Source organism: Trachypithecus francoisi, unplaced genomic scaffold, assembly GCF_009764315.1.
Source record: "Trachypithecus francoisi isolate TF-2019V2 unplaced genomic scaffold, Tfra_2.0 Contig00825, whole genome shotgun sequence".
In the NCBI taxonomy this organism is placed as follows: Eukaryota; Metazoa; Chordata; class Mammalia; order Primates; family Cercopithecidae; genus Trachypithecus; species Trachypithecus francoisi.
In genome coordinates, this window is record NW_022680926.1 from 13,619 (window position 1) to 31,551 (window position 17,933).

Here is a 17,933-nt window from a genome sequence, read left to right on the forward strand (position 1 = left end):
AGTCCCAGAAACAGGGACATGTGACTAGGCATAAAATGACCCAGGTTCCGTTTCACACACAGCCTGTGAAGCCCAAATCTCCTTCTCTCTATCCCACTTAGACCTCGGTTTGTCTCTTGTCTCTGTATCTCTTTGTTTCTTTGCCTTTCTCTTTGTTCATCTCCATCTCCAACTCTTTGTCTAGTTGGATTTCTCTCTGAGTCACTGGTGTTTTGTTTGTTGATTTGTTTTTTAAAAATGAGAGAGAAAGTGTGTTCACACTTTGGGTTCCTCTTGATTCTCTTCTCAGCCATATGTCACTTTCTCAGTCTCTGTCTCACTGAAACTTTTTTCCTGTCTTTTATTCTTTCTGCTTCTATCTCCCTCTCTCTGCTTCTTTGAATTGTCTTCTGTCTCTGTGTCCTCCTTGACATTGTCTTTGACTTATTGAATCTCTCTCTCATCTCTATTTTGTTTTGTTTGTTTTGTTTTGTTTTTGAGACAGAGTCCAGCTCTTGTTGCCCAGGCTGGAGTGCAATGGCGCACTCTCGGCTCACTGCAACCTCCACTTCTCGGGTTCAAGCAATTCTCCTGCCTCAGTCTCCTGAGTATCTGGGATTCCAAGTGCCTGCCACCACGCCTGGGTAATGTGTGTGTGTGTGTGTGTGTGTGTGTGTGCGCGCATGTATTTTTTATTAGAGATGGGGTTTCACCATGTTGGTCAGGCTGATCTTGAACTCTTGACCTCAGGTGATCCACCTGCTTTGGCCTCCCAAAGTGCTGGGATTACAGGTGTGAGTCACCGTGCCCGGCCTCGTCTCTATTTTGATCTTGCTCTGGTTCTGTTTCTATGCACCTCTATTTTCTCTCAATCTTGACCTCTGTCTCCATCACACATAATCTGCCATGCTCTGAATTTCTCTGCCTCAAGTTGTCTGCAATTATTTTTCCTCTTTAGCTTGCTTCTACTTTTTAGTGCAAGTTCCTCCATTCCTGGCTTCCTATCTGGAGGTGGGATAGTGAAGGGAGCTGTTCTAAGAGTACTTGCTCTCTCCCTTCCTGTCTGAATCGGAAAACCAGACACACAACCAACCACCTTCACCACACACACGCCACCACTGCAAGATGGTTAAGAGATTAGTCCTGAATGTGTGTTAAGTGCTGGGGGGTGAGAATCAGAATGGGATGGGGAGACGAAAGCTAAGAGAGTCAAAGGAGATGGGCTGAGCTGAGTCTCTACTCCAAGAAAGACATTCTAGCAGCAGATCCAAGAGACAAAAGGTGGCACTGTGTGTGAGTCACTCAGTTTTCCCAGAATTTCCACCACTTCTGGACACAGGATGCCTCAGCTCAGCCAGCCAAACCCCATTTCCTAAACCTACAGATACCTTGAGGGATTCAGTTTCCAAGTCTGAGAATACAGTCGCGTGAAAAGGACATTGAATTTTGACAAATAGCATATGTGGGTAGGATATAATATCCAGGAAGTTCATTTCAGAACATTAAGGCTTTGACAATATTTGGTGCAGAAAAGGTAGTGAATCACTTTAGATTATTAAGGAGCACAATCACTAATTGTGCTGGAAGAGACGTTCCCCTCCAGAGACTGTGGTTCAGGGGTGATCCCTACACCTTAGACTTTCCAAATACACACACACACACACACACACACACACCCCGACACACACTACAGCAAAGTTCTTTTTTATTTCTTTTTTTAAATTTGATACAGCAAAGTTCTGATACACCAACACAGGCAATCTTTGATTATTGTTATTTAACATTATCTTGAGTAGAAAACAAGAACTTTTTGAACAAAATCCTTTCAATTGATTTATTTCTCTTGTTTTCTAAATCTTCAGCTTACTTGCCTTATTGACATTCTAGTGTTCCATTACACAGTAGGGTGGCTGTAGTTAACGGTAATACATTGCATATTTCAAAATAGTTAGAAGAGAGGATTTTTAATGTTCTTACCACAAAGAAATGACAAATGTCTCAGTAATGGATACAATAATTACCCAAATTTGATTGTTATACATTGCATACATGTATCAAAACATCACACTGTACCCCGCAAATATGTACAATTATTGTGTCAATTTAAAAAATTTAACAACTGATTAATTAAGATTCTCCTTAATTAAATAATGAACAAAGAGTTTTCCTTGTTGTCTATCAAGACTTTCTAAAACAACATGGTCTGCCAGCTGTGGTGGCTCACACCTGTAGTTCCAGCACTTTGGGAAGCTGAGGAGCGTGGATCACTTGAGGCCAGGAGTTCGAGACCAGCCTGGCCAATATGGTGAAACCACATCTCTAGAAAAATACGAAAATTAGCTGGACATGATGGTATGCACCTGTAGTCCTAGCTACTTGGGAGGCTGAGACATGAGAATCGCTTGAACCTGGGAGGCAGAAGTTGTAGTGAAATGAGATCATGCCACTACACTCCAGCTTGGGTGACAGAGTGAGAATCTGTCTCAAAAAATAAATAAATAAATAAATAAAAATAAAATAAAAATAAAACAACATGGTTTCCCTATTTGATAGATGGGGAAACAAGTCCCAGAGGTTAAGTGACTCGCCCAGTGAAGAAAAGACAGAGCTGCCACTTGTACCCATATTGTCTGGATCCTAAAATCAATAGCCTAAAAAGAGAATAATCTGCCTCTTTACACCCCACCAAGAAATTCTGTTCAATTCTGTTGAGCTGAGAGAGAAGAACAGGCAGACTGGAAATATGAAGAAAGGGGAATGGCCCCAGAGGATTTCCCTGTGTGAATTCAATTTACCCTTATTCAGATGGGCGATTATAGGTTATATAACCACCCCCCAAATAAAGCAATCTCTTCCCTGATGACATTCAAACCTGGAAAATTTGAATCCCAGGGTGTTCAGATTTTGGTATAAGATGATCTCTCAGGACCTATTTAGGCAGGATCTGGTGCCCAGGATAGAACCTGTTGACCTGGCATCATGGAGCTGGGAGGGGCTGTCACCATCTTTCTGGCACTCTGCTTGTCTTGCCTGCTCATCCTCATTGCCTGGAAATGAATGAACAAGGCAGGAAAGCTGCCCCCAGGTCCTAGACCAATTCCTTTCCTGGGGAACCTGCTGCAAGTTCGAACTGATGCTACGTTTCAGTCTTTCATGAAGGTGAGTGTGTCTGTCTCCTCTAACAAGGCTAAGAGCAACTAATCCCATAGCCAGATTCACATAGAACCTTATGCCTTCTAAAGATAGACTCTCAGAAGCACAGACTTTGCAAACCTTAGAATTCTGAAATTCCAGAATCCTGAAATGTTGGAAACACACATTCTCAGTGCACTGAAATAAGATTTTCATGATCTCAGGACTTTGGAATCACAGTACATTATATTTTTAAACACAGGATTCTTTGACTCAGGTTGTCTTAGCACTTTGAGACTTGGTATCATGAAGTCTTCAGATTCTAGAAATTTAACATTTCAGAGAGAGAAGTATGAATCTTGGAATTTGTTGAATCCAGGTCCATTATTTTATAGATGAGAATAGTAAGTCTTGTGGGGAGGGATGAGCTTTTGCCTAGGATGATAGAAGCCAAGACTTCTGCACCTGTTTCCCAATAGTCCTTCCAAGCCCAGATTTACCTTGATTCCTCAGTACCATGTTTATATCCCCCGGAAATCACCATCCTCTAAAATCCTCGATTGGCCTATAGTTGGTACTCCAATCAGCCCCTCCTCTTGTGTTTTCCTTCACTCCAAGCTCAGGGAGAAATACGGCCCTGTGTTCACTGTGTACATGGGTCTCCGGACAGTGGTGGTTTTATGTGGACATGAAGCAGTGAAGGAAGCCTTGGTAGACCAAGCGGATGAATTCAGTGGCCGTGGAGAACTGGCTTCAATAGAGCGAAACTTCCAAGGTCATGGTAGGTAGCAACAACAACAAAAACAATAAAACCAGAAATGACTGCAATGCACTCCCTCTATGCCAGGTTCTTTGGTAAGTAAGTACTCTACATGACTTATTTTTATTATTTTTATTTTTTTTTGAGATGGAGTCTCGCTCTGCCACCCAGGCTGGAGTGCAGTGGCCGGCTCTCAGCTCACTTCAGCTCACTGCAAGCTCCGCCTCCCGGTTTCCCGCCATTCTCCTGCCTCAGCCTCCCGAGTAGCTGGGACTACAGGCGCCCGCCACCACGCCCGGCTAGTTTTTTGTGTTTTTTAGTAGAGACAGGGTTTCACCGTGTTAGCCAGGATAGTCTCGATCTCCTGACCTGATCCACCCGCCTCGGCCTCCCAAAGTGCTGGGATTACAGGCTTGAGCCACCGCGTCCAGCCTCTACATGACTTATTGCATTGCCTCCCTTAGGAGAGCTGTTAACATTATACTAATGTCGTCAATGAAAAAGCTAAGATAGGCTGGGCATGGTGGCTCACACCTGTAATCCCAGCACTTTGGGAGGTTCAGGCAGGCGGATCACCTGAGGTCAGGAGTTCGAGACCAGCCTGGCCAACATGGTGAAACCCCATTTCTACTAAAAATTAAAAAAAATTAGCTGGGCGTGGTGGTGCACGCCTGTAATCCCAGGTGCTCAGGAGGTTGAGACAGGAGAATCGCTTGAACCCTGGAGGCAAAGGTTATAGTGAGCTGAGATCGCACCATTGTACTCCAGCTTGGGCAACAAGAGTGAAACTCTATCAAAAAAAAAAAAAAAAGAAAAGAAAAGAAAAGAAAAAGCTAAGATAAAGGTTAGATAATGTCACACAGTAAGTGGTAGGATCATTTTATTTTGAGCCTATGCTATCTGACTCTAAACTGTTTTCTGTGTTATTTCTGCTATTATTTTTAATGGAATAGCAATATATATAATATATATATTTATATATATATATATACACACATTTTTTTTGAGACAGAATTTGACTCTTGTTACCCAGGCTGGAGTGCAATGGCATGATCTCGGCTCACCACAACCTCTACCTCCTGGGTTCAAGTGATTCTCGTGCCTCAGTCTCCTGAGTAGCTGGGATTACAGGCATGCACCACCACACACGGCTAATTTTGTATTTTAAGTCGAGATGGGGTTTCTCCATGTTGGTCGGGCTGGTCTTGAACTCCCAACCTCAGGTGATCTGCCCACCTCAGCCTCCCAAAGTGCTGGGATTACAGGTGTTAGCCACCGAGCCTGGGGGTTTAGTGATATTCTTTATGCACCCATAGCCAAGCCTCATAGCCCTCACAACCAACCTTATTTCTCATCTTCCTATACTCATACACATACCTAACCCCATAGGTCTCTGCGTCCTTCACTTAGTTAGGTCTCTTTCTCCCATGCATCCATCTCTAACTGCCCACGTCCTTCAATTCCAAGCAGGCTCACCACATGCTGTCTATCTATCTATTACCTTTTCTTCCTTCTGTCCATCGATCCATATCCATCAGAAAATCCATTCATTATTCTTTCTATAAAAATATCTTTTACTCTATTATCTATACATTGGTCAATTAACTTTCTATTTATTAATCTATTTATCATTCCATCCATTCATTAATGCTTTCATCATTCATACATCTATCAATCTCTCTATTCACTCTCCAACCGTCATTCACTCAGTTATTTTTTTATTTATCCAATTCCACCTCTCCTTCCTGTAAGAAACACTGTTTGATCTCTCCCATCACTCCTGCACTGATTCCCTTTTCCTCCACCTCAGTCTGGACTTTTTTCTTTTTCCCAAGGATCCTGGAGAGAGGGAACCTTACTCTCTTGATTGAGCCTTGAAGGTTGAGAATGGCTTCCTTGACAGCACAGTCTAGAGATTTCATAATCTGTCCCCATCACTGTCTAGCACAGAGTTGAACACAGCAAGGGGAGGGAGGCAGAAGCCTGAGACTGAGATCTTCGCAGGTGTAGCTCTGGCCAATGGAGAACGATGGAGGATTCTCCGACGCTTCTCCCTGACCATCCTTCGGGACTTCGGGATGGGAAAGCGGAGCATTGAGGAGCGAATTCAGGAGGAGGCCAGCTACCTACTGGAGGAGTTCCGGAAGACCAAGGGTATGGGGGCCACAAGGGGGAGGGCCACTAGGTGACTGGGTGGTTATGGAGCTCTCAGTCAAGAGAAGATGGGCTTTGGTGGGAGAAAGCTCTGGAATGGAAGAAGAGGGAAAATATTAAGAATCCACTGGGATTTCTGGCCAGCTTCCGTATTAAAAGTTTACATGAGCTGGGCATGGTGGCACGTGCCCGTAGTGTCAGCTACTTGTGGGGCTGACTCCAGAGGATGCTTGAGTCCAGGAGTTCAAGGCTGCAGTGAGCTATGATCATGTCACTGGACTTCAGTATGGGAGACACAGTGAAACTCTGTCTCTTAAAAAAACAACAACAAAACAGTTAACATGGAAGACCCTTAGAGACCACTTCTCTAGCAACTTTAATCAGTGGATCTCAGGGGGTCTGTGAGCTCTTGATATCCTATGCAGATTTTGGCGACATGTGACTTTGTGACTTTTCTTGAAGACAGGCTCAAATTTCATTACATTTGTATATCCATATTGTGGTAAAAAATACATAACATAAAAGTTACCACATTCGCCTCTTTAAGTGTCCAGTTAATTAGTGTTAAGTATATTCATGTTGTGAAAAAAATCTTTTGAACTTTTATATCTTGCAAATCTGAAATTCTATATTCATTTCATTATGTTTTCAAAGGAGTTCAGTCCCACCATAAAATAAGGTCTAGAAACACTGGGATCTATAGAGAAAGGACACAGAGGCTGGAAAAAACAAAAAAAAACCCAGAAAAATAGATAAGAGGTAGAATAGGACACATTTTCTCTGCATCCAAGGTGCCTTGCTTAGTCTACATGGGTGATTAACAGGTCTATATAAAAGCTTCAAATGCCCATGTACCCCAGATATTATTCGTAAAATTGTGTATCTGTGTATATGTGCATTATTCTGGAGAAATTCTTCCCATCTCTATTGATCTTGTTTTACAGAAGGTGTAGGTGAGGGCAAGGGAAGAATTGTTTTGTTTTGTTTTGTTTTGTTTTGAGACAGAGTCTTGCTCTTGTCGCCCAGGCTGGAGTGCAATGGCATGATCTCGGCTCACTGCAACCTCCCCCTCCCAGGTTCAAGCAATTCTCCTGCCTCAGCCTCCTGAGTAGCTGGCATTACAGGCGCCTGCCACCACATCTGGCTAATTTTTTATTTTTTGTAGAGACGGGGTTTCGCCATGTTGTCCAGGCTGTTCTCCAACTCCTGATCTTGTGATCTGCCTGCCTCAGCCTCACAAAGTGCTGGGATTACTAGGCATGAGCCACCACGCCCGACCAGGAAGGATTTTTTTAAATTGCCTAAACGGAATCATTGGTAGAGCTAGATAGAATTCAGGAACTTTTATAATGTGTCCCTTATCCCACTTCTCCCCAAATATGTGAGTCTCTAACATCAAGACATTTATGTAATAATAATACAAAATAATGATTAAGCTCAACTAGCTTTTCTTGAGTGCTTACTGTATGCCAGGCATTGTGCTAATTATTTTATATGGATAATGACATTGAATCCTCATGAATCAATGAAATGGTTCCCAAACCAATTTGCAGATTGGACAATCTAGACCCAAAACACAAAAATGAAGTGGCTCACACATGCAATTAAGTAGTAGAGCTGGGACTCAGATGCATCACTGTGACTCCACACCCCGTATTCATCATGATGATTACCTCTAACATAAACAATTTCCACTACCCAGGTGCCCCCATTGACCCCACCTTCCTGCTGAGCTGCACCGTTTCCAACGTCATCAGTTCTGTTGTCTTTGGAAGTCGCTTCGACTATGAGGACAAGCAGTTCCTGAATCTGCTGCGGTTGATCAATGAGAGTTTCATTGAGATGAGCACTCCCTGGGCACAGGTGCCACTCAGCACCTCTCTGTCCACGCACCAACCCCGTTAATAAGCACCGCTATACCCACTTGATCCTCCCCACACCCCGGGGAGGTTAGTACAGTAGTTCACCCTCATGCTGGGGGATAGTTCAAAGACCCCAGTGGATGCCTCAAGCCATGGATAGTACCCAATTCTATAAATACTAAGTTTTTCTGATATATACATATTGTGATAAAATTCAGTGTATAAATTGAGTGCAGTAAGGACTGGCCATTCATAAGTAATAAAAAGAACAATTATAACAACATATTAAACAACAGTTATGTGAATGTACTTACTCTTTCTCTCTCAAAGTATCTTATATGTAATATTTTTAGACTGTAGTTGACTGCACACGTAACTGCAATGGTGGAGGCAGAACCAAGTGAAGGGGGAACTACTGTCTCAATAGGACCCAACTTCCGGGAAGCAAAAGGGCATTACCTGATTCTTAGACCCAGCACGGAATTTGAGCCAGCTGTCCAACTCCAGACTCAGCCCATGTGGGCCCCTGGCCCCATCAGTGACAAAGTCCCCTACTATTCCCACAGCTCTATGACATGTACTCTGGAATCATGCAGTATTTGCCAGGAAGACACAATCGCGTCTACTACTTGATAGAAGAGCTCAAGGACTTCATTGCCTCCAGGGTCAAGATCAACGAAGCATCTTTGACCCCCAAAACCCTCGGGACTTCATTGACTGCTTCTCATCAAGATGCACCAGGTACCTCCTCTTCTTCCACTGGTCCTTCCCTCTCATCTCCCAACCTCTAGTCCCTGCAACTTTCAAACAATCTGCAAACATTGAGGGCAAAACAACAACAAAAACAAACAAACAAAAAAACAAGCATTATTTCATAGGGTTTACTTTTATCTGTAGATGAGTATAGAAACTGTAAAAGTATAAACTGTTACAGCTTTAAAACAGACTTTGAATCTAGAAATTTTAGGAATTTGGAAAATTTAGGAACTTGGAAACTTAAAATCTTATACCTTATACATGCCAGAGAGTTATAACTGTAGTTATGAGTCTTAGAATCTCAAAAACTTAGAAATTTTCTGAAGTTTAAAGTTTAAGTTAACATTTAAGTTAAAACATTAAGTTAAAGTTAAAAGATTTGAACATGTAGGGACATAGGTATAGAATTTAAATTTCCAAGGGCAAAGGTTCAATAACATAAAAATATAAATTACAAATGTATAAAATTCTAAGAAATGGTGATACAGAAGTATTAACCTTCTTAATTTGTTTAGAGATATACATCTATTTCGATATAGAGATATATCTCTGTTTCTATAGATATGTATCGCTATTTCTATATCTCTATAGATATATATCTCTATTTCTATATCTCTATAGAAATTTAGAATGTTAATACTTCTGTATCACCATTTCTTAGAGTTTTATACATTTGTAAATTTATATTTTTATATTATCGAATCTTTGCCCTTGGAAATTTAAATTCTCTACACTACTGTCCCTACATGTTCAAATCTTACAAGGCGTCCTACATTCTTCTTCTCCTCCTATCCTCCCTATTGTTCACTCCATCCTATCCACCCCAGCTTCTGCCTTGCTCTTTCTCTAACACACGAGGCACGTTCCTGCCCCAGGACCTTTGTTCTGACTGTGTTCTCTCCCAGACACGCTTGGTTTACCCACCTATTGTTTCCCTATACAATAGACAATAAAGCCAATGAGAAAATAAGACAATAGGCCGGGTGCAGCGGCTCACGCCTGTAATCCCAGCACTTTGGGAGCCCGAGGTGGGCGGATCAACTGAGGTCAGAAGTTTGAGACCAGCCTGGCCAACATGGTGAAACCCCATCTCTACTAAATATTCATAAGAAGAAAAATTAGCCAGTCATGGTGGCAGGCGCCGGTAACCCCAGCTACTCGGGCAGCTGAGACAGGAGAATTGCTTGAACCCGGGAGGTGGAGGTTGCAGTGAGTTGGTATCATGCCACTGCACTGCAGTCTGGGCGACAGAGCAAGATTGTAAAAAAAAAAAAAGACAATAAAGACAGAAGAGAGTGACTCCATTCACTATCCCCTCACTCTCAGGATAAAAATAATCCTCGTACAGAATTCAACCTCAAGAACTTGGTCCTCACCACTCTGAACCTCTTCTTTGCTGGCACAGAGACAGTGAGCTCTACACTGCGCTATGGATTCTTGCTGTTAATGAAGCACCCTGAAGTGGAAGGTGAGTCCATCCTGAGCTGCTTATCTGGTACCTCCCCCTCCCAACATAAAGAAGACATCATCTTGAAAATCTAGAATCCCACGGCCTCAGACTCTTCACCCTTTAGAACTTCAGGACGTGAAACATGACATCCTCGACTGTGGGGGTCATTTAACTTAATCTTCTACTTGGTGTCTGTGGCCTGTGGCTATTGTAACAAATTACCAGGAACTGAGTCGTCTAAAACAACACAAATGTATTATCCTTCCGTTCTGAATTCCAGAAGTTCAAATAGGCTTTCACTAGCTGACACCAACGGACCATCTGATTCTCTGCCTTTTCTGGTTGTTAAAGCTGTACTCCTTGTAATCCTGGGTTCACAACTCTGTTCTCCATCTTCAAAGCCATCAGCGTAGCTTCTTCAAACCTCTGTTTGCTTCTGGCATCACATCTTTTATTCTTTTTCTTTTCTTTTTGGAGACAGAGTCTTCCTCTGTTGCTCAGGCTGGGGTGCAGTGGCGTGATCTCAGCTCATGCAATCTCTGCCTCCTTGGTTCAAGCAATTCTCCTGTCTCAGCCTCCTGAATAGCTGGGATTACAGGTGTGTGCCACCACACCCACCTAATTTTGTATTTTTAGTAGAGACAGGGTTTTGCCATGTTGGCCAGGTTGGTCTGAAACTCCTGACCTCAGGTAATCCACCCGCCTTGGCTTCCCCAAATGCTGGGATTACAAGTGTGAGCCACTGCTCCCAGCCTGACATCTTTTTTTTCTATCTCTGATTCTCCTGCCTCTATCTTATGCAGACACACAATATTATATTGAGGGCGAATCTCGGCAACCCAGGCTAATCTTTTCGTCTCAAGATTCTTTTTTTTTTTTTTTTTTTTTTTTTGAGACGGAGTCTCACTCTGTCGCCCAGGCTGGAGTGCAGTGGCGCGATCTCGGCTCACTGCAAGCTCCGCCTCCCGGGTTCACGCCATTCTCCTGCCTCAGCCTCCTGAGTAGCTGGGACTACAGGCGCCCGGCTAATTTTTTGTATTTTTAGTAGAGATGGGGTTTCACCATGGTCTTGATCTCCTGACCTTGTGATCCGCCCGTCTCGGCCTCCCAAAGTGCTGGGATTACAGGCGTGAGCCACCGCGCCCGGCCTCAAGATTCTTAATTTACTGGCATTGTCAAAGTCTCTCTTGTCTTTTTGTTACCCTTATATACATAGCCTTCCAGGCATTAGGTTTTAGAGACTTGGAGGTGGTTATCTTTGATGGCCATGATTGAGCCAACCGCCCTGCCAAAGTTAAATAGAATCTGTCTCCAATAAATTATGATCTGGTTCATTTGGGTAACTTTAGTAATGAGGAACTCACTACTTGCTTAAGGAAAATTCCCAATTTTGGCCCCTTTCCTTAATAATGCGATTCAAAACAAGCCAAAGGATTTCTCCGGTGCAGATGAGAGAAACTCACACACTTCCACTCAAACGTTTCTAGTCTTACCTCCATTGTCTGAGTTGTCTTTCACTGGTCTAAATAATCAGGCCAGGTGCTGTGGCTCACGCCTGTAATCCCAGCATTTTGGGAAGGCAGAGATGGGCAAATCGCTTGAGGCCAGGACTTCAAGACCAGCCTGGCCAACATGGAGAAACACTGTCTCTACTAAAAATCCAAAAATTAGCCAGGTGTGGTAGCACACACCTGTAATCCCAACTACTTGGGGGGCTGAGGCACAAGAGTCATTTGATCCCGGGAGGCAGAAGTTGCAGTAAGCCAAGATTGCACCACTGCACTCCAGCCTGGGGACACAGCGAGACTCCTTCTAAAAAAAAGAAAAAAAGAAAAAAAGAAGAAAAAAGAAAAGAAAATCAAATCAAATATTTATTGGATGCTTCTATGTGCCAAGCACTGTCCTAGTTCCTTGTACACCAGACTTTATGTAATGTTTACAACTCTATGACCTTGTCCAACCATCACACTCATTTTGAAGATGACAAAACACAAGTTCAGAAGGTGGAGTCACACATGCCAGGTGTGGTGGCTCACGCCTGTAATCCCAGCACTTTGGGAGGCTCAGGAGGGCAGATCACAAGGTTGAGAGATCGAGACCATCCTGGCTAGCATGGTGAAACCCCGTCTGTACCAAAACTTTAAAAAAAAATTAGGCGGGCATGGTGGCGGGCGCCTGTTGTCCCAGCTACTCTGGAGGCTGAGGCAGGAGAATGGCGTGAACCTGGGAGGTAGAGCTTGCAGTGAGCTGACATCGTGTTACCGCATTCCAGCCTGGCCAACAGAGCGAGAAGACTCCATCTCCAAAAAAAAAAAAAAAAAAAAAAAAAAGGAAGGTGAAGTCACTCATCCCTAAACCCTAAAGTGCAAAGAGGAGTAACTCGACCAGTGATGATCTTAATCAGTCACATAACCGCTTGCCATTTGTGTCAATCCTATCCTAGCCACCTAGCATGCCTCTTTCCCATTTTGTAAAAATCCCATATATGAGAGCCAAATTGGCACCATGGCTTTTTGGTGCTTTTAAGTAAAGACCAAATGTCCTGGCAGCGTTCAAGACTCCAAGCTGCCTGTCTCCCGATGTCTGACGAGTAATTGAGCACCACCAGTGTGTCAGTTGTTAAGCTAAAGAAACGACCAAACAGGCCGGGTGCCGTGGCTCACGCCTGTAATCCCACCACTTCGGGCCGAGGTGGGTGGATCACGAGGTCAGGAGTTCGAGACTTGCTTGACCAACATGGTGAAACCCCATCTCTATTAAACATACAAAAATTAACTGGGCGGGTGGCAGGCACCTGTAATCCCAGTTACTCTGGAGGCTGAGGCAGAAGAATCAATTGAAGGCAAGGCGGAGGTTGCAGTGAGCCAAGATCGTGCCATTGCACTCCAGCCTGTGTGACAGGCTACTTAAAAAAAAAAAAAAGAAGCCACCAAACATGCGTGGCTTGCATCCGAGATCTCTTTCTGTTGGAGCTTGGAATGCATGATTTGCCCTGGCTTCCCTAACAAAAACACCTCCTGTGTGTTTTGTTTTGTTTTTTCTCTGTTCTCCACTTTATTTTCTGGCCCCTTTCAGCTAGGATCCACGAAGAAATTAACCAGGTGATTGGACCACACCGGCTCCCAAGTGTGGATGACCGGGTCAAGATGCCCTACACAGATGCCGTCATCCACGAAATACAGAGACTGGTAGACATCGTGCCCATGGGTGTCCCCCACAACGTCATCCGGGACACTCAATTTCGAGGCTACCTTCTGCCCAAGGTGGGGTTGCACCCTCATTGCCTCCCTTCCCCTGCACTCCTCTCTCCCCCTGGTTCCCTACCCCTGTAGTCCAACACTGATTTCTCCTAACTGCCCCCATTTTCACCCCAGGGCACAGACGTATTTCCCCTGCTTGGCTCTGTTCTCAAAGATCCCAAATACTTCCGCTACCCAGATGCCTTCTATCCCCAGCACTTTCTGGATGAGCAGGGCCACTTCAAGAAGAATGAAGCCTTTGTGCCTTTTTCCTCTGGTAGGTTTCTCTGGTCTGACTTCCCTCAGGCATGTGCTAAATCCACCCCTCAGCCACTGATCTGTATTTGAAGTTCAAGTCACAATGTGAATTTGAAGGTTATATCTTAGAGCCATAAAGTTTTAGAATCCCAGAACTAGTAAATATTGGAACGATTAGCCCTGATAATTAGAAAAAAAAGTTAGGATGGTAATAGCACTAAACAGGGCATAAACCAACTGGCTGCTAAGAACAAAATAAGACATATTTTCTACGTTTCCAGGCAGATAGCCTCTGAACTTTTGCCATTGATCTACAAAAGCAGCCATAGACAATATGTAAATGAATGAGTGTGTGTGAGCCTGAAAAACTGTTTACGGACAATGAAATTTGAATTTTGTTTTATCTTCATGTATCACAAAAAAGTCTTTTTTCCCCAACCATTTTAAAATGCCAAAAGCATTCCTAGTTTGCAGGCTGTATGAACACAAGCAGCAGGGCAAATTTGCCCAACAGGCAGTCATTTGCCTACTCGTGGCATAAAATCTATATGCAGCAACATTTTAAGTGTACGTTGGCAGGGCAGAGTGGCTCACACCTGTAATCCCAGCACTTTCGGAGGCCGAGGCAGGCGGATCACTTGAGGCCAGGAGTTCGAGACAAGCCTGGCCAACATGGTGAAACCCTATCGTTACTAAAAATACAAAAATTAGCCAGGCATGGTGGCCTGCGCCTCTAATCGCAGCTACTCCGGAGACTGAGGCACAAAAATCACTTGAACCCAGGAGACCAGGTTGCAGTGAACCGAGATCATGCCACTGCACTCCAACCTGGGAGACACAGTGAGACTCGGTCTCAAACAAACAAAAAACAACAACAACAAAAAGTGTATGTTGTTTGGATCCTGGAGTCAGGGCAGCGGTTGGGAACCTGGACCCCACTCCACCTTTTAGAAATCGTGGGGCCTTGGATGAGTCCCTTCAGCCCCCGTCTGTGAAACAGGGATTCATCCCTCCAAACGATTGGAAGAGCGGCTTACAAACAGTAGGTGTTACTAACGGTGAGTTTTCACTTTTTTTCTCACCAGTGTCTGGCACCTAATAGGCATTTGACAAACCCTTGAGGAACTGAAATGAACACAACCTTGAAACTCATGGATCCTATAGAACCATTCCCTCTTGGAATAGGATGGAATCAGAGCCATCAGAGAAGTAGCAGGTCCTAGCTGAGCCTAACTATAGACACCCACTAAGCCTGTGTAACACCCCTTTATAAAGCAGGCACAGTCATGAGCCCTGAGGTGCTGATGAGGCAGCTGAGGCTCAGTGGGATGGTCAGTCCAGACACCCCTGACACCCCATGACCTGTGCAGGTGCGACCCTTCCTTCTGTCCTCCCCTGTGCCTGCAGGAAAGCGCATCTGCCTGGGCGAGGCCATGGCCCGAATGGAACTCTTTCTCTACTTCACTTCCATCCTTCAGAACTTCTCTCTACGCTCGCTGGTGCCACCTGGGGACATCGATATCACCCCCAAGCTCTCAGGCTTTGGCAACATCCCCCCAACCTATGAACTCTGCCTCGTGGCCCGCTGAGCACCACCTCCTGCAGGGCAAGGAGGAGGCAGGGAATGCAGCTCTCCTCTCACGTTCAGGAGCACCTGCTCTTCCTCATCTTACTAATCCTCACAGCATCCCTAAGAGGAGGCACTGTGATTACAGAGTCAGCCAGGGTCACCTGAGAATGTACAGCTGCGTGTCTTCCCCTCCCATAGAAGAGCAACGCCCTGTGCAAGATTTGCACCTCTGCCTGCAGGTTTCATGGTCACATGGTCACCGTGGCTTAGGTTTCTGGCTGCATCAAATTCTTTTTTTTTTTTTTTTTTTTTTTTTTTTTTTTGAGACGGAGTCTCGCTCTGCCGCCCAGGCTGGAGTACTGTGGCCAGATCTCAGCTCACTGCAAGCTCCGCCTCCCGGGTTCACGCCATTCTCCTGCCTCAGCCTCCCTGCATCAAATTCTTAGTGTAGACCCTGTGTCTTCATGTTGTCCCTTTTTGTGTGTGCTGTGATTTTGACCAAAATGTAGTCTAAAATCCTTTCTGCTTGGTTCTCGTCTTTACCCACCAGCCCGCAAAAAGTCAACAAAGACCTCAAGTCTGTTGAGTGTAGCAAGTTTATTGTGTATTGTGTGTGACAGCGACGTAGGGTATAGTCAACAGCTTGAAATGTCTTTCTTGACTTGTTATTGGTTATAGTTTCTGCCAGCTCCCCTCCAGTGACTTCCCCTGGGTAAAATGTCCCATCCTCACCCATCTTGCTGACTCATTACCTTTCTCCACCACCATCTCTTCTATTCTTCCTTTCTGGTTGCTCTCAGTTGAACTCCAAATTCCAAATGCTCCCCAGTCCATTTGTTTGTTTTGAGATGTAGTCTTACTCTGTGGCCCAGGCTGGAGTGCAGTGGCACTATCTAGGCTCACTGCAACTTCCGCCTCCCGGGTTCAAGCAATTTTTGTGCCTCGGCCTCCCAAATAGCTGAGATTACAGGCATGTGCCACTGCACCTGGCTAATTTTTGAAATTTTAGTAGGGATGGGGTTTCGCCATGTTGCCCAGGATGGTCTCGAAATACTGACCTCAAGCGATTCACCCACCTTGGCCTCCCAAAGTGCTGGGATTACAGACATGAGCCACCATCCTTGTCCTCCCCACTCCGTTTTTGAGGATAGCTCGGATGTTCCCACCTTCTATCATTCCCTTTCCAAACTCCATTAACTGACAACAACCTTCCCTCTTTTTCATTTATTCAGCCAATATTTATTGAATACCCAACATGTGCCAGCATAGACTTCAGGGACTTGGAACCCATCAGTAAGCAAAACAGACAAAAACTCCTGCCTTCAAGGAGCTTACATTCTAGTAAGGAAGGTGAACAATAGAGCACACATGAAATAAATATGTGAAAGACACACAGCGTTAGAAAAGCAAGGCTGGTAACTGGGATACACATTCTGTGATTGGAATTGTAAATGGATGGTTAGGGGTGGTTTCACAAGGTGATGGAGCAACAAGCTATGAAGATATCTCTTCCTGGCAGAATGATTAAAAGCAGCAGCAGCGGGGCGCGGAGGCTCACGCCTGTAATCCCAACACTTCAGAGGCCAAGGCGGGCGGATCACGAGGTCAGGAGATGGAGACCATCCTGGCTAACACAGTGAAACCTCGTCTCTACTAAAAATACAAAAAATTAGCTGGGCGTGATGGCGGGTGCCTGTAGTCCCAACTACTCAGGAGGCTGAGGCAGGAGAATAGTGTGAACCTGGGAGGCAGAGCTTGCAGCGAGTCAAGATCCTGCCACTGCACTCCAGCCTGGGTGACAGAACGAGACACCATCTAAAAACAAAAACAAAAACAAAACAAAACAAACAAAAAAATGGCAGCCACCAGGCGCGATGGTTCACGTCTGTAATCCTCATACTTTGGGAGGTCAAGGTGGGTGCGTCGCCTGAAGTCAGGAGTTTGAGACCAACCTGACCAACATGGTGAAAACCCCATCTCTATGAAAAATACAAAAGTTAGCTGGGCTTGGTGGCAGGTGCCTGTAATCCCAGCTACTCAGGAGGCTGAGGCAGGAGAACCGGTTGAACCTGAGAGGCAGAGGTTGCAGTGAGCTGAGATTGCGCCATTGCACTCCAGCCTGGGCAACAGTGTGAGATCCCGTCTCAAACAAACAAACAAACAAACAAACAAACCAGCAGAGTCCTAAGGCAGGACGCTGTGTGCATCCAGGAATCCACAGGGAGCAGGTGTAGCTGGCATGGAAGAGGAAGACAGAGTAGGAGTGAAGGAAATGAGGCCAGGGAGGTGATGGGGGCCAGACTGTGTGGGGTCTTATGTGCCAAGGTGAGGTCTTGGCTTTTACCCTGAAAATGGTCGAGGTCTTTGGAGAGATGGTGAGCAGAGGGTGACGTGTACTGACATATTTTATGGGGCTCACACTAGCTATCATATGATGGATATGAAAGCAAAGACCTATTAGCAAGCTACTGCAACTGGTGATGTTGACTCAGACCCAGCAGCAGCAGTGAGGCTGGGCAGAATATGGTAGATTTGAAATCTATTTCACTACCTGAGATGGTGGGGTTTGCTACGGTATTGTACATAAGGTGTGAGAGAAAGAGGGAGTTCAGGCAGGAGTGCAAGGATACCACCTCATCTTTGATCACTTCTTCTTCAACCTGTCACCTCCAGGGAACCTCAGAACCCATAACAGTCAGGGTTCCTTTTTTTTTTTTTTTGAGACAGTGTCCCACTGTCTCACCCAGGCTGGAATGCAGTGGTGCGATCTCAG

The 17,933-nt window shown here is 44.8% G+C and overlaps 1 protein-coding gene across 1 annotated transcript; it reads left to right on the top strand.

The window, feature by feature from the left end:
- Positions 1-2,958: 2,958 nt before the first annotated feature.
- On the top strand, positions 2,959-15,179 carry LOC117089364 (cytochrome P450 2G1-like). Its single transcript, XM_033220502.1, is given in 11 exon segments — positions 2,959-3,138; positions 3,730-3,892; positions 5,876-6,025; positions 7,728-7,888; positions 8,454-8,568; positions 8,571-8,609; positions 8,612-8,628; positions 9,970-10,111; positions 13,169-13,356; positions 13,468-13,609; positions 14,998-15,179. Coding segments are annotated over 11 exon segments (1,479 nt in total).
- Positions 15,180-17,933: the final 2,754 nt, after the last annotated feature.